Below are 21591 nucleotides of genomic sequence, written 5' to 3'. Positions count from 1 at the left end.
CTGTAAAAGTGAGTATGATTTCCCAATACATAAAAAAGGGAAGTCAATGAATGAATAGGAAGAATAGACTAGAAGGAAAAGTACTAAAATGTTAGCTGTAGTTGGAGTTGGGTGATGGGACCTTGGATTAATTTTTTTAACCTTTATTCTCTATTCTATTTTTATATTTTTCTCAAATTTTTATTTAATGAACATACGACTTTCATAATGAAATCTTAAATTATTAAAAAAAAAAAAAAAGGGACTTCCCTGGCCGTCCAATGGTTAAGACCCCATGCTCCCAATGCAGCAGGCCCAGGTTTGGTCCCTGGTTGGGGAACTAAAATCCCACATAACACAACTAAGCCCATGTGCTGCAACTAGAGAAGCCCACAGCCAAAAATCAATAAATAAAAATTTTAAAGTATATATAAACAAACTTTAAAAAAAAACCTTTTCCTCTAAGATCAGGAGCAAGACAAAAATACTTGCTTTTGCCACGTCTATTCAACATAGTATTGGAAGTCCTAGCCAGAGCAATTAGGCGAGCAAAAGAAATAAAAGGCATTTAAATTGGAAAGAAAGAAGTAAAAGTAGCTCTGTTCATGGATGACATGATTTATATGTAGAAATTCCTAAAGATTACACACACACACACACACACACACAAACTGTTAGAATTAACAAACGAATCACCAACGTTGCAGAATATGAAATAAACAGATAAAAGAACAGTTGCATTTCTGTACCCAAACTGTGAATAATCCGAAACGGTTCTTAAGGAAACAATTCCAGTAAATTTAACCAAGGAGTTGAAAGACTTAAAACACCAAAATCCACAAAACATTGCTGAAAGAAATTAAAGAAGACCTAAATAAATGGTAAGACATCCCACGTTCATGGGCTGGAAAACTTAATATTAAAATAAGATGATAGTACTACCCAAAGCAATCAATAGATTCGGGGCAATTCCTGTTAAAACCCCAATGGCGTTTTTTGCAGAAATGAAAAAACCCATCCTGAAATTCATATGGAATCTCAAGGGACTCCCTTGCCAAAATAGCCAAAATGATCTTGAAAAAGAAGGAAGTTGGAGGACTCACACTTCCTAATTTCAAAACTAGCTACAGAGCTACAATAATTGTAACAGTGTGGTATTGGTGTAAGATTAGATATGTAGACCAATGGAGCAGAATAGAGAGCCCAAAAAGAAAGTCTTGCTTATATGGTCAAATGATTTTCAACAAGGGTGCCAAGATCATTCAATGAGAAGAGGACAGTCTTTTCAACAAACAGTGCTGGAAAAACTGGATATCCACATGCAAAAGAATGAAGTTAGACTCTTACCTTACACTGTATACAAAAAAAAACTCAAAATGGAGTATAAGCCTAAATGTGGGAACGAAAACTATTAAATTCTTAGAAGAAAACATAGGAGTAAATCCTCGTGACCTTGGATTAGGCAGCAGTTTCTTGGATTTGACACCAAAAGCACAGACAACAAAAGAAAAAAATATATAAGTTGGACTTCATCAAATTTTAAAACTTCTCTGCATCAAAAGACTCTATTAAGAATGTGAAATGCAGCCCACAGAATGGGAGAAAATATTTGCAAATCATTTATCCGATAAGGGATTAATATCCTAGGAAGAGATGATATTTTCAGTTTAGGAGAAAAGACCCTGTACTTCCTATATCTCCTAAAACTGGGTGTGGGTAAGCACATCTATAACTGAATCCCAGTAAACCACATAATGTGAAAATAACTGGACTGACATTCACCATATGTGTTCTGACAGTAGATGTGAGGGCTTGTATCATGCATATGGCTTTTCTCAGTGATGCTCCCTCTTTTTCTCTTTAGGATTCCACCAGTATTGTTGCTGCCCTTCTGATAGACTTCAAAAGTTCATTGCTTCCCCATCTTCCAGTTCATTTCCGTGGATCAAACAATTTTCTGATGATTGCCCTTTTCCCCAAATCCAAGATATACCAAACATTTTACTCAGAGGTAACATCAATCATTATTCAGCAAAACAATTACTACCCTTTTTCCTAGCAATTTAGTTGATAAGGCAATGTTTCAGGGCTAACAGTGAGGTGCTGAGAGGGAGAGTTGGGAGGGCTGGTGTGAGGGTGGCTGCTTCTGATCTTTTTGGGTTCTGGAATAGACTCTTGCCATTGAAAGGTGAGAACCTAAAGGAACTGAACAAAAGGCTTTCTAACTTACAAGAAAAATATTCTTTGTCCCTTATAAGTCATAATTAGACTCATTTTCCTTTTAGCTACTTTATTGAGTTGTTAGGCCCAACCTACTGGGTCAGAGCTCTCTACCCCACCCCAAACTCTCGCTCCCCATGGTTCATAGGCCCTGCCCTTGCAAGTGGTTCCACCTGGCAGGCTGCACACCATAGGCTTTCAGCACAGATTGCACGAGTGAGGGAGCTCACCAAGAATTATACAGCCTACTTAGAGACCAAGCAGTAGCCAGAGTCATACAAATGGCCAGTCTTATTCTGGTGGAAATGCTTGGAAAGGTGTGGTGCAACAGCTTTTGAGAGGACAGTCCCTCCCTCAGGATAGATTCGTAGAACAGGGAGGAGGCAAGAACTGGCCTTGGCTGCAGAGCGGCTTTTAGGGCCTGTCTGTGTCTCCATCTTACTGCCAGCTGGTCCTTCTACCTCCTTGTGCTTGTCCTTTCAGTCTAGGAACCTAGAGATTCTCTTCAGCTATTCCTCTGCCTCTAGGCAGGAGTTGCTTGAACTCCTGTCTGGCCCTATCACCAGGGAAAACATGCCCCTGCTGCCAGAATAGTATTACCTGATACCTTCCTCTGTGCTTCCTGGCCTCTTAAGGAGCAGAATCCCTGGGAGAAGAACCCAGAAAGAAATTCTAGTTTTTAAAAATACAGAACAGAATTGCTTCAGGCCTCTATTTTTGGAACAAACTTGTTTGTTATGATGGTTTTTCTCTGTACTGACAGTCTAGATTTTCAACAGCCATCAAATCCCCATGTGGGTTCCATATCCTGTTGTTGGGTTTAAAGTGTTCTTTGCTCAAATTCTGTTTTGTTTAGGTCTTCTCCCCCTGGCAACAGCAGGCTAACTCAGGGCTGTCTTTAAAAGTGATCCAGGAAGATGGATTATCTGTGGAACAAAAGAGATTGTAAGTGGCTGCCTTCAGTGTTTATGCTTGCTTCCCTAGGCTGTGTGTGTCTGCTCTCTCTGCAGGATGACTTGTGTTATGTAACACAGGGGTCCTGGCTTCTGAAAGGGCCGACACAATCATTCCAGTGCTGCCAACTTGCAGGTAGCCAGTGCCCTTGGGGAACAAAAGTCAAGAGAGATGAAATCCACCAAGAATCAGAAACCTGTAGTATTACCAAAGGTTTTAGGCCAGGCTTCCTATGTGGGCAAACCAGTCATCTTGCATTAATGCCGAATTTTGCTTAAGTCAGTGAGATGCTTGTTTTAGAAGTATTGACTCTGTCACGGGACTTTGGCTTGAAAATATCAGAACAAGTTATGTAAAGTATGTTTGCTGTAGAGAGATGGAATTCTAATCTGTGAGCCTTTGATATTCCAGACACTCCAGTGCACAGAAGCTCTTCAGTGTCCTGAGCCATTCTGCTGGGGAGAAACGGAGTCCTCTAAAGCTACTCTCAGCCAAACTCCCAGAGCTGGATGGGTGAGCTCTGTTTTTCTGTTTCTGACTTTTGAAATGTCAGAAACCTCAGAGTTGGTGCTTTCTAAGCTCCATTTTCTTTCTTTATAGCTTCTTAAGAATAATTATAAAAAGTAGTAGTGACACACCATATACAATTTTATTCTCTAGAGATATTCACTAAGGTTTCTTTTCAGCAATTAAATAAGTTTATCATGTGAATGGGCACATTCAGGCAAGGCTGGTGATGGTAACATAATAGCATTGTCTTTCTTTTTCTAGGTTTCTCCAGCATTTTGCCGTCAGCAGCGTTAGTCGGGAACCCATGATGAGGACCCATCTCCCTGTCCTGCTGCAGCAAGCTGAAATCAACCCTACTCACACAGTAGAAAATGACAAGGTACAGCAGCTCACCAAATAAGCTGGGAATTCATGGGAAGATAATCCTGATAGCCTGCCCTTAATCTTCAGTGTCAATTAACAAAAGGAGCTCAGGCAGAGTCCCTTTTATAAGACTCTCCACCTCCCTGGATACTGATGTAATGATACACATGAAACCTGCTCTATATAATGACTGTGTACAGGCATCTACATTAACCCCAGCTGAGCCCCATAGCAATGATGAAACCCTGGCATATTGCTGTGCCTTCCCCTTGCTCCTCCAGGTCTTCCAAACTCCTGCTCAGTACTCTCATGCCATCAGCTCTTTCTGGTTGCAAGGACTTACCTGACACATTGAGCTTCGTAAGGGGAAGTGTTAGCAAGACCTTGCTAGCACCACCAGGATAAGGTGACACTTTATAAACACTGTCTTCCCAAGAGTGGATTTTAATCTGCTCCTGCTTCACACGCCTCTCCTCTTGACTCCTCCCACCATTTCTTTGGAACCATATGTCATAATATGCTCAAAGAGGGCATTTATTTCTGTGCAAATCCAGAAGACACTCAGATGCAAAAGGAACTAGAAGCATTAAGCAGTCAGAAGCCTCATTTTTCCCTTAAGCAAGAGTTTAAAAATGAAAATGTTATATTTTGCAAATTTTTTTAATATATGTATTGATATTTCATATAACAAAGTGCTACAGGACTGGCCTTAAAGTAAGAAGGTATCTGGCTGTGAGCATGTTTGCTGGGATTTGAGAGGCTGAGGCGTAGGTGCTGAGGAATGGGAACCAAGATGGAGAAATTTGGATGGGAAGAGTATAAACAGAAAGTCAGTTACATGGAGTACTGCCCACAGGCACAGAAAGGGATACATACTAAGGGTCTGGTCAGAGGGGAGGAGGGAGAACTGTTTCCCATAAAAGAGGCATCCATAGCCATCTCTGTGCTGATGGGACTAGCTCAAGTGATGAGTGCCACCAAGTTGAACTTCACTCCAGACCTGTCCCAGTGAGTCTTGTGTATTGTGAAATAAAACATACTTAAAGAAGCCCTTGCCATGCTATGTCACTGACATCGTTATCCTTCAGCAAATGCATGGTTCCTTTCTTCCTCTGCTTGACCCCTTCTTTGTTGGTCAATTTCTTGAGTTGCTTTGGAATGTCTGCCTGCAGAGGGCCCTGTTTTCATGTGGTCGTGTGCCAAGATTAGGAAAGTGCAGCCTGGCACCTCTTCTCCCCATCAAGATTGAGAAGTGCTTCCTCCACCCAGTTTGTTTCCTTAGCTCAGGCCCTGTGGCTTGGAAGGCACAGGCCACTCCCCTCCTTCGCTGAGTTTACGACACCAATTTAGCCTGTGGCATTTTTGTCCCAAACCTCCTTTCTGCCCAGTATTTTCCATTATACTTTTTTTGTTTTTTTAGCTTATTGGGTATAGCTGCTTCACAATGTTGTGCTAGTTTCTGCTGTACAGCGAAGTGAATCAGCCATATTTATGCACATATCCCCTCACTTCTGGATTTCCCTCCCATCTAGGTCACCACAGAGCGTTGAGTAGAGTTCCCTGTGCTATACAGCAGGCTCTCACTAGTTACCTGTTCCACACATAGACTGATCTAGTCACAGCCTGCTCCATGGAAATTATTATAGTAACGCTACATTGTTGTATATGGTGTTTGCTATGTGCCAGACACTGTTGCATGCATTTTGTTTACATATATTAACTTAGCTAATCATTACATCCACCCTGCAAGGTAGATTCTGTTGTGAGCCCAAGGTCACATAGCTAGTGAGTGCTGGTGCTGAGGTTCAAACCCATAGAACCTGGCTCAAGAAGTCAGTTCTTTTAACCTCTTGCACAACGCTGCCTCCCAGTTGAATCACAAACCCACATGGCTTTTCTTTCATGTAGGTAATTATCAGCATTGTAACTGGCCTCCCAGGCTGTCATGCTAGCGAGCTCTGTGCTTTTCTGGTCACTCTGCATAAGGAATACGGCAGGTTAGTATGGCTGCTGCCTTTGCTTTGGGGAAAGGGATTCTATGTCTGGGTCTGCCTTGGCACTGGGAAACCTTCTTGTATTCTAGTTTGGCTTGTATTCTAGTTTGGCAAGATAGACAGTTAACCAGATAAGGAAAATAGTATATTAGCTAGTGAAAAGTGCTATGGAGAAATTAATGCAGAGAATGCTATAGGGAGTGCTGGGCTGGGGGAGGGATTCCAGTTTTAAATTGGGTACTCAGGGAAGACCTCACTGAGAAGGTGACATTTGAGCAAAGGCCTGAGGAAATGGGGGAATGAACCCTTGGGTATCTGGGCAAGAGTCCTGTAGCAGCAGGACCAGCATGGGCAGAGGCCTGGGAATGTGCCTGGTCAGCAGGGAAATTCAGGACCAGGGTGGTTAGAACTTGAGAGCTGGTGGATGTGATCCTTCCGTGACCACAAGGGGACTGCGTGAGCTCAGGTGGAACTGGGACATGCTGGCTTAGGCAAAATTGGGGAAATCATTCATCCATCACTTCCATTTGGCTGGCAGATTGCTAAACAACCCTTGCCGACCAGGCTTTTTTTTTTTTTTTTTTTTGCGGTACGCGGGCCTCTCACTGTTGTGGCCTCTCCCGTTGCGGAGCACAGGCTCCGGACGCGCAGGCTCAGCGGCCATGGCTCACGAGCCTAGCCGCTCCACGGCATGTGGGATCTTCCCGGACCGGGGCACGAACCCATGTCCCCTGCATCGGCAGGTGGACTCTCAACCACTGCGCCACCAGGGAAGCCCCCCGACCAGGCTTTTAATAACTAGTTGGTCTACCTCAAAGTAAGGGATCCTGGGCTTCCCTGGTGGTGCAGTGGTTAAGAATCCGCCTGCCAATGTAGGGGACATGGGTTCGAGCCCTGGTCCAGGAAGATCCCACTTAGTTGCTGCGGAGCAACTAAGCCCATGTGCCACAACTACTGAGCCTGCTCTCTAGAGCCCGCGAGCCACAACTCCTGAAGCCTGTGCGCCTAGAGCCCGTGCTCTGCAACAAGAGAAACCACCACAGTGAGAAGCTCGCGCACCGCAACAAAGAGTAGCCCCCGCTTGCAACTAGAGAAAGCCCGCACACAGCAGCAAAGACCCAACACAACCAAAAATAAATAAATTAAATAAATAAATTTATTTTAAAAAAAAAAAAGGCAAGGCATCCTGCAGGAGGCCATATAGCAGAATTGAGAAGACTGAAATCACCTAGAAGTTTGGGAGTTTAGAGTGGGAGATTGTGGGGGGGGGCGCTGTGGGGAGCCTCCTTCATGAGTACTCAATAGCTAACGAGTTCCTCCCTCATTTCCATTGCTTTTGTTCTGTAAAGAATCTGAATTCTTCACCCTACCCATTATCCCATTATTCTTTTTTTTGACTGTGCCACGTGGCATGTGCGATCTCAGTTCCCCAACCAGGAATTGAACCTGGGCCACTGCAGTGAAAGTGCTGAATCCTAACCACTGGGCCCCTAGGGAACTCCCCCTCCCTCCATTACTTATTCTTAGCAAGAATTTTACTGAAAACTGGACTGAAGCCATTTTACTGAATGACCTTTCAGGAAGTGACTGCCTGTTCAGGAGTCTTTCTCAACTCTGAAATCTGTTGGTCATGTGCTTATCTGCCCTTTTTTCCTGTGGCAAGGCATTTCCTGCCAAAAGCTCCAGTGGTAGTGATTGCAGGATACAGGGCTCCCCACCCAGCCAGTGCACTCTGCCTATTTCTGTGGTGCCAGGATTGCTTTCTCCTGTATGGGTTCACTGGACAGAGAGTCTGTGGGTGTACTGGTCACATTTGAATCCACTGGCAGAGCCTATGGGCCTGGTCCTCATGCTGAGATTACACTTGCCATTTCCAGGTGGATGGTATACCGTCAAGTCATGGACAGCTCCGAATGTTTTCACGCTGCCCACTTCCAGAGATACCTTTCCAGTGCCCTGGAGGCCCAACAGAACTGCTCTGCCCGCCAGTCAGCCTACATACGCAAGAAGACCAGACTACTGGTGGTGTTACAAGGGTGAGCGCTGGAAGCCTTTTGGGGATAGTGGGGTGGGGTGGTGACCTTGCCATTATTGTTATTTCATGTGTGGCTAACTTGGGGCACAGAACAAACACACATGCATGAGAAGTGTCTGTGTTACACAGATATGCCTTCAACAAGAACTGTTGCCATCCTGTGGCCCAGAGTGACTGGTGAAGATTGCACACAAGTTTTAAGTTTGGCCTCAACATCATAATATCCTCAGAAGGCAGAGAGTTAGGGAGGTGGTTTTCTGGGCAAGATTCTTTGATAATTCTTCTAACAGTAATGGTCCCTAAGCTTCTTCCTTTGCCACCGAGGCAAGGGAGCTTCAGTTTTTTCAGTCCTCCCTCCTGTGGAGTTGCAGAGACAGTCCCCACACTCTAGTCTCGAGCCCCATCATCCATGGAATGGCTAGTGCAGGAGGGTTTCCTTGGACCCTCAGTGAGGAGCATGAATAATCCAGTTGGGCAAGGAGCTCCCTGTGAGGACAGTTTCGGAGTGTGTACCACTGCTTGGGGAGCCCTGGCTGCAAGGAGCTTCCCTTGACCTGTTCTAAGAGCTTCCAGGGAGGAAGCAGGCCCATCATCCCCTGGGCCCAGAGGAGAACGTGTCAGATCAGGAAAACATGGGCTGTGCTCTTTGCTGCTGTCATTATAGTTGGTGATAAAGAAGCTTTTGGCAGTTCTCACAAAGTGCTTTTGTGTTATGCTGTGTTTTTTTGTGCTCATAATAATTAGTATTTGCAACTGGCTAATTATTTCCAGTAGAGAATAGGCCCGGATCCAAAACCCTATTTGGTGTCTGGGGTGTGATGGTGAGGACTGGAGGAAAGCCAGGCCGATGGTGCTGCAGGAGGCAGGTGGGAGTATGTGCCCTGCCAGGCCATCTTTCGTCTTCTTTAGATGTTGTTCTTACACCTGCTTTGGGCTTCCCTTCTGTTGACCCTTTTGTCCTACTAGTGGGCTGAGGTTGTGGAAGCCACAGAGCCAGAAGGCTAGAAACCACTTGTTTTCCATCGCTTCTAATGGTCAAAGGAATGGGTTGGCCTAGCTTCATCACCTCCTGCTGCTTCTCCAGAGTTGAGTCATTGGGGCTGTGGACCTGGAGTCAAATTTGGTAGCTTGACATTGTGCAGCTGAGGTCATTTCCATCTTCCATTACTTCAGAAAGCATTGTTGACTCCTTGTCTCTAACTGTACAAGTCTGCAAAAGTGCTAGCTGTCCTGGCTGCTCTGGACTGCAGTGACAGTGTATGGCCAGCCCACTTGTACTCTCAGACCCAGTTCTTGCCCAGTCATAGCCCCAGGACACTAGGAACCTCAGATGTATTTCCTGCTGTGGTGCTCACTATGACACTGTTATTACAGGCTGGGCCCATTCTCTTGAGGCACAGCAGGGAACACATGGCAGCCTCTTTGTAGCATGTCCATCTCCTTGGGGCTGGGCCTGAGAGCCCAGTATTGAGGTTGTTGGTGAGGGGACACCCCAGAGGCTTCTCAAGTTGAGAATTTTATTCCTTGAATGTGGCCTTTATTTTGATTTACAGGATTCTGTGCTGTAGGGCAGAGTTTTCTTTTGCCCCTAGAGTGGCCTGGTCCCATTCTACTTACTGCAGCAGGTAGGCAGTGGTACTGAGCTTTGACATCAAGTGGATTATTAGGTTGTTGTTTTAAAAATTAATGTATTTTGAAATGATAAAATTTTAGGAATGGAGGACTGATTAGTGGTTGCCAGGAGTTAGGGATGGGAGTTGGGGGCAGGAGGGAGGTGGGTGTGGTTATAAAAGGGCAACATAAGCAAGCTTTGTGGTGAGGAACTGTTCAGTATCTTTATCGTGGTGGTGGAGCCTACACAGGTGACAAAATTGTATAGAACTTAATACATACACAAATAAGTAAAACTGTGGAAATCTGAGTTTTAATAATTTTAAGGAATTTGAGGGGCTGTATTTGTTTATACTCTGGAACATTGTAAAATTATTCTTTACATTATCTACATTTAAAACAGTATTGCTCAAAACAAAAATTGAATTAATGTAAAACGAGGTAAAATTGTAGGCTTAAATTGCAAATGTAAAATAGAGCCCGAAAGACAATTGTATGGAATATGTTGTTTCAGAGGAAAGAAAGTTAAAGCCCTGCTGGGTTTTTCGTTTCTGTTTTTTTGGGGGGTTTTGTGTTTTTTTTGCAGTACGTGGGCCTCTCACTGTTGTGGCCTCTCCCGTTGCGGAGCACAGCCTCCAGACGCACAGGCTCAGCAGCCATGGCTCACGGGCCCAGCCGCTCCGTTGCACGTGGGATCTTCCCGGACCGGGGCATGAACCTGTGTCCCCTGCATCGGCAGGCAGACTCTCAACCACTGCGCCACCAGGGAAGCCCTTGTTTTTGTTTTTAATAAAGAGAATACTGACAAGAAAGAGGCAATACAAAGAGTTAGTTTTTTGCCTTCATCATGCAGTTGGGGCAGTTTAGCCAGAGTGGCCAGGTACAGGCTTCATCAGTTGGATCGGTGTGCATCCTTCTGAGGTGAGGGCTGCCTCCTGCTGTCTGGAAGCCATGCCCAGGATGGTTATAAGGCAGGGGCTGGGCAGTAAGGGAGGGCATTAGCAGGCACACCATTAACAAGTAGAGTGATTGACACCAAAGACCTGCTGTCTGCTTCAGTGGCTCCTGGCTGCAGTGCCCAGATGCTTCACCTAGATACATTGGCCTCACCAAGAAGCCTGGGGCCTGTTTTTTGCTCTAACTTTTTTCCATTAAAATCAGTGAAAATTAATGTAATCCTCTGAAAACTTGGAAATTCCCCAGTCACCCTGTCTAAGGGAAATCTGTTGTATTAAAATTGCCAGAATCCTCAGGACTGACTTATAAATGTTTCAGTTCTTTTTTTTTAAATTAAGATGATTATTATTTTTTATTTATGGTTGTGTTGGGTCTTCATTGCTGCACACGGGCTTTCTCTAGTTGTGGTGAGCGGGAGCTACTCTTCATTGCGGTGCGCCAGCTTCTCATTGCAGTGGCTTCACTTGCTGTGGAGCACGGGCTCTAGGTGCGTGGGCTTCAGTAGTTGTGGCTCGCGGGCTCTAGAGCGCAGGCTCAGTAGTTGTGGTGCACAGGCTTAGTTGCTCTGCGGCATGTGGGATCTTCCTGGACCAGGGATCAAACCCATGTCCCCTGCATTGGCAGGTGGATTCTTAACCACTACACCACCAGGGAAGTCCCTTTCAGTTCTTTTTAGCCCTAAGAAATGAGAGTCTCTACAGCTTGTACCAAACATGGAAAGTAAAAAGCCCCCAGACACTTTTCTTTAGAATAAGAGGAAAAAGCTGATGCTGAGGAGCAAGGCTAGGGCACTTCACCATGAGCATTAAGGCCATTAAACACAACTACAAAGAGATTTAAGGCAGTTTGTAAGCTTCAGGCCTGCTTACCAGAGTGTTACTGCAGTGTGAGGGGCTCTCCTAGCATCTAGGACCATCCAAACACTACAGAACCAGTGGAAAGCACTCTACATGGTCATATACACACATGCCCAGGCAGTGGGAGAAGCCTTCAAGAGAAACCAGGGAGCAGAGGGCTCGCTCTTTGTAGAACCTAGCACACCATGTTCTCTACTGAAGCGCCCACTGCTGTTTGGTCAGGACTGAGGCAGACCTGGGGTTGGGGGTGCTAATGTTGTTGTGTGGAGTAAAGTCAAGTACCGTTGTACAAATGAATTGTTTGTAGGAACTCAGGAAATAGCCCAGGCAGGCTGTACCTATCCCCCCAGCCCCAGGCTAAGACCAGGTCTGTATGATCAGCAAGGCTGCCCATCAGATTTGCCTTTTCCTCCGTAAGAACTGACCTTTTGTGATAGACTGGGTCAGTCAGGACAGTGTTCTTGGAGTGGCCAGGGGTCTGCCTGGAGTTCAATGTCCAGTTCATTGACCTGCCTTGCTTTAGGCACCATTGATTACAGCACCCAGCAACTACCTTACATTCTTATTGCAGAGACACACAATAAGCAAATTAGAAAATACAGTGTATGTAGCTGTAGTCAGTGCTTTGGAGAAGAATTGGGGTGAGGGTGGGGAGTATCAAGAGAGAGGATTGCTATATCCCATAGGCTGCATGAAGTCAGAGGACACCTCTCTCATAAGATGCCAATTGAGCAGAGACCCGAAGCGGGTTGAGGCAGTGAGGCTTGCAGACATCTGAGGAAAAGAGCATTACAGGAGAGGGGACAGGGAGTGCAAAGGTGAAATTATACCTGGCACGTTCAGGGAAGAGCCAGGAGGTCAAAGTAGTTAGATTCAGGTACAGGAAGAAATAGTAAGAAATTAAACTCATCCCTGCAGTGCGGGTCAGATCTTAGAGGGCTGTGTGGGTCATTGTAAGAGCTTTGGCTTTCAGGCCAAAGGAGGGATGGAAGCCACTCACTCAGTGGCTTACCTGATGGGGTTAGTATGACCCCTCTAACTTTTGTGTTGAAAACAGGTTGTAGGGAGATACAAAGACAGATACAAAAAAAAACAAAAAAAACAAAAAAAAAACACACAAAAAAAAATACAAAAAAAAAAAAAGACAGATACAGATACAAAGACAGAAGCAGTTTGGACTCAGTGGTAGAGTGGGAGTATGAGCATAGTTATATTTTAAAGATTAAGAAAAAATGGAGTAAAAGAAGATGCCAAACAAACCTTTGGCCTCGCAGCTGAAAGAGTGGAATCTCCTCTGCTGAGTAGGACAAGACCTCAAGAGGAGCAGATGTGGGAGAGTTGGATCAGGAACATATTAAGTTGTAATTGAAAACATCAAATTGGCCCTGGAGGGAGTTCCAGGCAGGAGATACAAATGCAGTTGGTGTTTGACATGTGTCTACTGACTTGGAGATATGTCTCATAATCCCTCTTTCTCTTGCCTGCATGTTCTGTGAGATGAAAGGAGAGGAAAGAGCTATTAAAGAAAATATACCAATGCGGGAGATCCTAACTTGATTAGAAAACACCAAATCCCACCCTCAGAGCCCCAGGGTCACCTGCAGGCTTCTCATAAGGGGAGTGGGCAGTAGGGTTCTTTCTTCCACTCACTCTTGCGGTTAGAACTAATGGAACTCGGAAATACAGAAGCACTGTGGACTCCAGGGACTCTAAATCATGAAGTGGGGTGACCCCAAGGAACCTAGTCACAGTCTCCCCCTTTTGGTTTTCCTTCCACCCTTACTCAGCCACTCGGCAAGCATAACCCTCTTCCCGCACTCTAAAGCGCCAATCGGTAAACTAATTATTCCCTTTTTCCCCCCCAGCTACACAGATGTTATTGATGTTGTCCAGGCCCTGCAGATACATCCAGATTCAAATGTCAAGTCCTCCTTCACCATTGGTGCCATCACAGTGTGTGTGGAGCCCCTGAGCTGCTACATGGAGCACAGGTACATACTTAGGACCACCTCTGGCCCACAGGGTGTGTTGTGTTTAAGTGTACAGAAAGCAGTTTTCTCCCACCTCCCAGTAGGAGACACATCTTTACATGTGCTTATGTTTTGGAACGCATCAGTCTACCTTATATGTAATAAATGCCCAGTTGTCATTTGATTAGTGCTAGGTCCTCAGAGCCAGCATTTGGACTGGCAGCTTCTCACCACTTTGTGCACTGAAAAGTCACCCTTCTAGGACAGTGGGACTTGAAATAGCTTCTCCCAGAAAAAAAGAATGCCTATGGCAGGCTTTTATTTTCCTCTTTACTGCAGGGGAGGGGCTTTGTGTCCCAAGGCACTTGGAGTACCTCACAGATACTTTTTCATGTGGTTAAGCCATCTTAAAGCATCTTACCTCAGTTAATGACACTTATTCTCATTACAAACAGGTGAACTTTTTTTTCTACTTTGGAAGTAATAACAAAGAAAATTGAGTATAATTCACTCATAATCTCACTCAATGTTAACTATTATAATTTTTGTGAATTCCTTTCTGGTCTTTTATGTGCATGCTTTTTTACAGTTGTGGTATACATATAATTTTATATCCTTCTTCTTAGGTTAACGTATAGACATGTTATGTAAGTGAACATATATATGTTCCTGCAATTACAGTGGTAATTACATTTTGATTGGGTATGTAATCATTATGTGCATATATGGACATAATAGTCTTAACCAGCTCCGCATTGTTAGTCACATAGGATGTCTCCAGCTTTTCACTATCATAAATAATGCTATGAGAACATCTTTATCCATATAAATTTCTGAAATTTCAGATAATTTCCTTAGAATAGATTCCTCAAAGGTATTAATTAATTGTATGATAGTTTTATTACTCTTTATTCATATTTCCAAATTGCTTTCTGAGTGGGTTTTGCAGTTTATACTGCCTCAGTGGTATCTAGAAGCACCTATTTCATCATGAGAGAAATCCTCACTGGGAAGTGTCAAACATTACAGTGTCCCTTCATAGAGCTATTTGACTTCCTCTCCCTTTAGCCTAGTAGAATGTATCCAAGGTCTTTAATCATGTGGTTTTTCTGGCTAGTCCATATTATTATCATCTCCTGGTAACTGATTGATCTATCCTTAGATCTTCATCTGGGAAAGCTCCCTTCTCGAGTCCCAAGTTGATATCTTTAGACTTCTCGTAGAATTTACATTAGAAGTTACTTCCCTAGTCACCTTAACTGATCCCAAGAAATGTCTTCACCATTCTCCCTTCTCTTTAGCTCTGACCTAGGTTCTGCTCTCCCATAATAAAGCTAAGGTGGTCTATTTTTCCTTCTGCCTTAGGTTAGGTTATTGTAGTGAATGCTGAGCATCCCCATTGTACTTCAGAATGCCATATTGAGTCTTACATGCCACTCTTTCTACCATCCATGTCTCTTCTTTTTCTGAAGTTTTTACTTAAAGATGAATGAAAGCAGAAAGGGGTCTAACAGGGGACTAGACACTACTAGACATATTAACATAGAAAGGTAGGAAAAGATAGTAATAAACAAAGAACAGACAAAGGTTACACTCTAGACAAGCACTCTTCTACACCGTCAATAAAAAGTTAAGGAGAAGAGAAACTAACAGGGTGGTGAGGGAAGAGCTCAAGGAAGAGATATAAAAGGTCTGGGGAAATGGGGAGGAGGGATCTTCCTGGGGTATTGGAAATGTTCTAAAACAGAATTGTGGCAATGGTTGCACAACTCTGTAAACAATTTACTAAAAATAATCATTGAATTGTACACTTTAAATGAGTAAATTTTATGGTGTACAGGTTATAAATAAAGCAGTTAAATAGAAAAGATCGGGGAAAAGGAATTTAGCTGACAAAAGCAGCTGAAAGATAAACTGTTAGAGTCCTAGAAAGAAAATAAAAATTTCACTATAGAAATGAAAATCTCAAAGCAGTGAGAAGTAAAAGTAGACACTGCTAAAACAAAATGGAAAGGAAATACGGAATTTCCGGGAGGTCCAGTGGTTAGGACTCCTCCCTTCTACTGCAGGGGGCACAGATCCAGTCCCTGGTCGGGGAACTAAGATCCCACAAGCCACACAGCCAAAAAAAAATTTTGAGAGGAAATAGACAAAGAAATGAAGACAATTAGAGAAAAGAGAGGAATTATAGAATACAGATTTAGCTTTTGCGAGGACAGAAATCATTTCTGTTTAATGCTTAGTACATAGTAAGTGCTCATGAAGTGTCTGTGGAATAAATGAGTGTGCCAGCATGTGAGGAATAAGTGTCCTTGAAGAGAATTAAATAAGTAAATCAATAAACAAGCTAAAGATAAGCATATAATCTCTTTAAATATAGAAATAAGGGTAAAGTATATGAATTATAGTTATGGAATATAAAAATACAAATGACAAAATCAGGTGGGTTAAAAAGTATAAGAGATTAGGACTTCCCTGGTGGCGCAGTGGTTAAGAATCTGCCTGCCAATGCAGGGAACGCGGGTTTGAGCCCTGGTCCGGGCATATCCCACATGCCACGGAGCAACTAAGCCCATGCGCCACAACTACTGAGCCTGTGCTCTAGAGCCCGTGAGCCACAACTACTGAAGCCCACGCACCTAGAGCCCGTGCTCCGCAACAAGAGAAGTCACCGCAATGAGAAGCAAGCGCACCGCAAAGAAGAGTAGCCCCCGCTCACCGCAACTAGAGAAAGCCCGTGTGCAGCAATGAAGACCCAATGCAGCCAAAAAAAAAACAGTATAAGAGATCAAAAATAATATTTGTCAATAAATCAAAATTACTGATTTGCTCAGTTTTTAGATATTAATGAGAAATTTCCAAATTTACTTTTGAATCCATTCCAGAAAGTAATTTACTATAGTGGTTTACTAATGCTCTGTTGGAAAACTAATGATTAGCCCCTGTGCATGGGCTGTGGAGCTATTCTGTTTCATGTGCATGGGGGTGCATGTGGAATAGAATAAGAGAATTACGGGACTCATGATCAAGAATAGAAAGTTATTGGGACTTCCCTGGTGGTCCAGCAGTTAAGACTCTGCACTCCCAGCACAGGGGGCCGGGGTTCAATCCCTGGTCAGGGAACTAGATCCCACATGCCTTAACTAGAAAATCCCATGTGCCACAACTAAGACCCGGTGGCTCAGCCAAGTAAATAAATAAATATATTTTTTTTAAAAACTTGGTTAAAAAAAAAAGAATAGAAAGTTATTAAATAACATTAATCCCATTCCATTAAGAAAAAAATTAAGTGGGCCAGTGTTAAGCCCATAATTTTTTTTTTTTTTTAAAGAAGATGTTGGGGGTAGGAGTTTATTAATTAATTAATTTTTGCTGTGTTGGGTCTTCGTTTCTGTGCGAGGGCTTTCTCTAGTTGTGGCAAGCGGGGGCCACTCTTCATCGTGGTGCGCGGGCCTCTCACTATCGCGGCCTCTCTTGTTGTGGAGCACAGCCTCCAGACGCGCAGGCTCAGTAGTTGTGGCTCCCGGGCCTAGTTGCTCCGCGGCATGTGGGATCTTCCCAGACCAGGGCTCAAACCTGTGTCCCCTGCATTAGCAGGCAGATTCTCAACCACTGTGCCACCAGGGAAGCCCAGCCCATAAATTTTTAAAAAGCAAAAACAATCTGGGAATTCCCTGGCAGTCCAGTGGTTAGGACTTGGTGCTTTCACTGCCGTGGCCTGGGTTCGCTCCCTGGTTGGGGAACTAAGATCCTGCAAGCTGCATGGCATGGCCAAAAGAAAGAAAGAAACAAAGGAGGGGGAGGGAGGGAGGGAGGGAGGAAGGAAGGAAGGGAGGGAGGGAGGGAGGGAGGGAGGAAGGAAGGGAGGGAGGAAGGAAGGGAGGAAGGAATCCATCCTTACATAGCCAACTGTGGTAGATTAAAATTATGGCCACAGCAGAAGCAGCCCCTCCCATCAAGACCTGAAGAGTCGAATCTACTTCTCACCTGGGCATTGTGACTAGGCTTTGGCCAGTGGGACATCAAGAAGCATGAAACAAGCCAAGGCTTGAAAAGCATTTACACATTGGGGTTTGCCCTCTCTTGCTTCTGGGAGCTAAGACCACCATATGAAGAAGCCTGGGCTAGGCTGCTTGAGGATGAAAGACCATGTGGAGAGAGAGGCCCAGCCATCCATTCCTACCATTTGGACTGAGACCCCAGTTGGGCCTGTGAGTGAGACCATTTTAGATAATCATCAGCCCCAGCTGAGCTGCCCCAGGCCAAAACAACTGCCCATTCAACCTATAGAATCATGAGAAATAATAAATCATCATTATTTTAAGCCACTTAGTTTTGGGGTGATTTTTTATACTGCAACAGTGTAAGAAAATAGGTACACATATACACTCTTTTTTTTTTCCATACACTGTTGATAGGAATGTAAAATGATTTAATCTCTTTGGAGACAAATATGGCCATTCCATTGCTCAAATTTTATCATACAGTTATATTTTTACAAATGTGCAAAGATATATAGGTATAGGGGTGTTTGTTTCAGGCAGAATTTTTAATTCCAAACAGTAGAGCCCACTCCAGCATGTCTAGCTGGGGAGGAATTTACTAATGTACATTATAGCTTGCAGAGTCTCTAGGAGGGTCAGGCTGTATTGGCTAGGCAGCCAGGTGGAACACTCAAACTTCCTGTAGGGCTGCCCCGGTGAAGGGAATATCTCAACCACTTCTTCCACCAGAAAATGGAGTCTGCTTACCATACATTCCCTCACTCACCATGCTCATTGCCACTTGGAGTCTAGGTGGTAGAACTTCAGCCATATGCCTGCACCAGACGGCAAGAAAGGCTGGAAAAGCAGTTTTCTGCCATTTATGCCAGGGACGGGCTTCCCAATTCCAAGTCTGGGAAAGGTGTTTAGAAGGTACTGGGCAGTCTGAAATATGACAGGTGTGCTCTGCAATGTTCAAGACAACACTATTAATAATATCAAAGAACTGGAAACTCCAAATGCTCAATTAGTAAGTGACTGGTTAAATTTGGGGATATTCATAATGGACTGCTATGCAGGCATTTTTTAAATTCAAGTAGATTTTTATCTTCTAACATAGAAAATGGCCACAATATTTTATGAAGTGAGAAAAACAAATTACCAAAACAATGTATATTTTTTAAATGTTTACTTGTATACGCATAGAAAATATCTAGAAGGATACATGCCAGACTGTGAAATGGTTGTTCCTTCTGGGAAATGACCAGTTCCTTGGGGGCAAATGTTGGATGATGGGAAAACCATTTGATATTTTATAGTATCACGTATATTGCTTCTTTTAATGTAACAGCTTTATTGAAGTTTCTGTGGATATACTTATTCTGGACATTTCATGAATGGAATCATATAATATGTGGCCTTTTGTGTCTGGCTTCTTTCAGGGTTCATCCATGTTGTAGCATGTGTCAGTGTTTCATTCCTTTTTATTGACAAATATTTCATTGTATGGATATATCACATCTTTTTTATCCATTCATCAGTTGATGGACATTTGAGTTATTTGCATCTTTTGGCTATCATAAATATACTGCTATGAATGTTTATGTATTAAGTTTTCATATGGTTGTATGTTTTCTGTTCTCTTGGGTAGAATTACTGGGTCATATGGTAACTGTATATTTAACTTTTTTTTTTTTTTTTTAATATTTAACTTTTTGAGGAACTGCAAACTTACCCAAAGCCACTATACCATTTGCATCCTCATCAGCAATGTATGAGGGTTCCCATTTCTCCACATCTTCACCAATACTTGTTATTTGTCTGTCTTCAATAATATTACAATTTAGGGCTTCCCTGGTGGCGCAGTGGTTGAGAGTCTGCCTGCCAATGCAGGGGACACGGGTTTGTGCCCTGGTCCGGGAGGATCCCACATGCCGGAGCGGCTGGGCCCGTGAGCCATGGCCGCTGGGCCTGTGCGTCCGGAGCCTGTGCTCCGCAACGGGAGAGGCCACAGCAGTGAGAGGCCCGCGTACCGCAAAAAAAAATAATAATAATAATAATATTACAGTTTAGTAGGGAGGACGATATGCAGAGAAGGAAAGGAGTGAGCCAACATTTGTTTTCCACTGTTTGTTAGACACTGTGATGCTTTACCCCTTTCAAACCTCAAAATCCCCTTTAGGTATTTTGGGAGGCATTTAAGGTAGGCATCATTACCATGTTTTACCATGAGGAAGCTGTTGCTCAGAAAAGTTAAATAATTTTCCAAATGCCACACCCATGACATGTACACAATTAATCATGATATAGGGTAGGAAGTGCTGTAATAAAAGATTCATGTAATTTTATAAGAATTATAAAAAAGCAATAACTCATAGTTGGATTAGTAAAGAAAGCCAGCATATGAATTTGAAGGACAGGGATGCCAGAGATGCCAAGATATGAGAAGAAATTGCATGCATGTGCAAGTCCATGTGTTCTGAGTATTTTCTTTGCACCTGTTTAAAGTGAGCAGCTTAATGGCCCTCTACCCTGTCAGGGGTTTAAAACATGAGCATCCAACCTGTGATTGTATAAGATGCCTTGAGGGGAAGCATTGCTCAGCCTTGTCTAAGATGCCACTGGTGTGAATTTCTGTGGGCTACTGCAAGAAAGCAAGCAGGGCACTGAGAAGGGCTTTTAAGGGCATGTACTCTAAAGTCACAGGTACTTACTTGATGGGGACAGTCATTTTTCTAAGAATGCATTTGCTGTGTGGCTGGCCATTCAGTGGACTATGAATGCAGTGAAGTCAGTGACCTCTATTCTTGGGAGACTCTGGTGCGGATGTCTCTTCCTTTGCTCCAGGGCTCCTGACCTTGCTCAGAGCACATGGGGATTCTCCCATGGAATTCTTTAGAAACCATGAAGGAGTCAGGCAAGTGAACTAGATCCACAGCCAAAAGTTGTATTCATCCAGCACACTCATCCACCAAATTTGGTTCCAAATGCTGTGTGTCTGGCTGTTGTCAGAAATCAAATTAAAAGATGAGGATTTGCCACCACCAAGAAAATTGCAGGAGAGAAACTCCCCTCAGTGTTTTGAACAGCACTAATACCTGCCAACTACACCAGCAACAATTCAGAGGGTGGCTTCATCAAGCATCTTATTTGCAGGGGAAGAAAGCACAGGAGCTCTGTGGTGCCAAATGAACCCGGGTCCCTGTATAAGCTCTCCCATTTCCTAGCTGCATGTGGGACCTTGGCCCAAGTGCTTAGCTTGCTTAGCCAACCTAAACCCACTCTTTGTGGTTTTTAGGTAGCCAAGGCACAGGGTGGATGTGAGAATAAAATTGTATATATGAACTGCTTGCACAGTGCCCAGCCCATGGTAAGAACTTGATAAAAGGCAGCTATTCTCATTAGTGTTAGCTTTCTTCTCTAAGAAGAGCACTGTGGTGTTTTAGAAGTTTTAAAGCACTGAGAATATGGGCTTTTCTCTGGAGCTTACTGCAGAGCTACAGTTGTTAACTCACACTTTGGATTAGTCACCCTCAATCCAATCAGTCAGTTTCCTACATTTCATTCACCGTTTGAGCTCAGAATAGGATTAAAGGGAAACCAGGATTCTGTTGTGCACATAAAGGGAAATATGGCAACTTTGGTACTGAAGGCCCTTGGCACAGTTAGGTAAAATAATTCTCATTTTCCCTTGAAATTTCCCCTTTACTGTCAGGACAGTATCTCTTTGGGAGGGTGGAAAAGAAGACCAAGTTCTCTTTCTCCATTTCTTATAGTCTTGAGAGCTGGCCCTGTCCTCAGTATCCCCTCTTCAACATTCCACCAAGAGTTGGCCACTTTGGGACTTCTGTGGGGTTTCTGGCTTAGGGGACTTTGGTTCAAAGCTATGAAAACCTTTTGTATAATCATGGCTATCCTTAATGTTCAGTGTTGCCTGCCCGTTGCCCCACTGAGTAAGTCATCTTGTATGTTAGTGATATTCACATTTTTGTGAGAAATAACCAATGAAAATTCTGAGATTAATGGTTTTAAAATATTTCTTTTTTCTCCCTAGATTTCTCTTTCCTAAATGTCTCGACCAGTGTTCACAAGGTAAGCAATATGCTCTGTTTTCGCTTGCAAGCCTTTCAAATTATGTTTAGATGCGACAGACTTTTC

At 43.6% G+C, this 21591-nt stretch overlaps 1 protein-coding gene across 4 annotated transcripts in view; it reads left to right on the top strand.

Moving 5' to 3' along the window:
• The window catches only part of DNAAF9 (dynein axonemal assembly factor 9), a 149837-nt gene that overhangs the window by 102006 nt on the left and 26240 nt on the right, over positions 1-21591 (top strand). For all 4 annotated transcript variants that reach the window (XM_027078796.1, XM_027078798.1, XM_027078797.1 and 1 more), the window contains 8 exons: positions 1844-1990; positions 3056-3144; positions 3565-3666; positions 3925-4042; positions 5935-6023; positions 7898-8056; positions 13346-13471; positions 21488-21525. In XM_027078796.1, the coding sequence (XP_026934597.1) occupies positions 1844-1990; positions 3056-3144; positions 3565-3666; positions 3925-4042; positions 5935-6023; positions 7898-8056; positions 13346-13471; positions 21488-21525 (868 nt within the window). The remainder of the gene's footprint in view (positions 1-1843; positions 1991-3055; positions 3145-3564; positions 3667-3924; positions 4043-5934; positions 6024-7897; positions 8057-13345; positions 13472-21487; positions 21526-21591) is intronic.

This window comes from Aethalodelphis obliquidens, unplaced genomic scaffold (genome assembly GCF_003676395.1).
Source record: "Aethalodelphis obliquidens isolate GAN/ISIS:26980383/991018 unplaced genomic scaffold, ASM367639v1 scaffold42, whole genome shotgun sequence".
Taxonomy (NCBI): Eukaryota; Metazoa; Chordata; class Mammalia; order Artiodactyla; family Delphinidae; genus Aethalodelphis; species Aethalodelphis obliquidens.
Note: the sequence above shows the minus strand (reverse complement) of the source record. Positions and strands in the feature narration are given on the sequence as shown.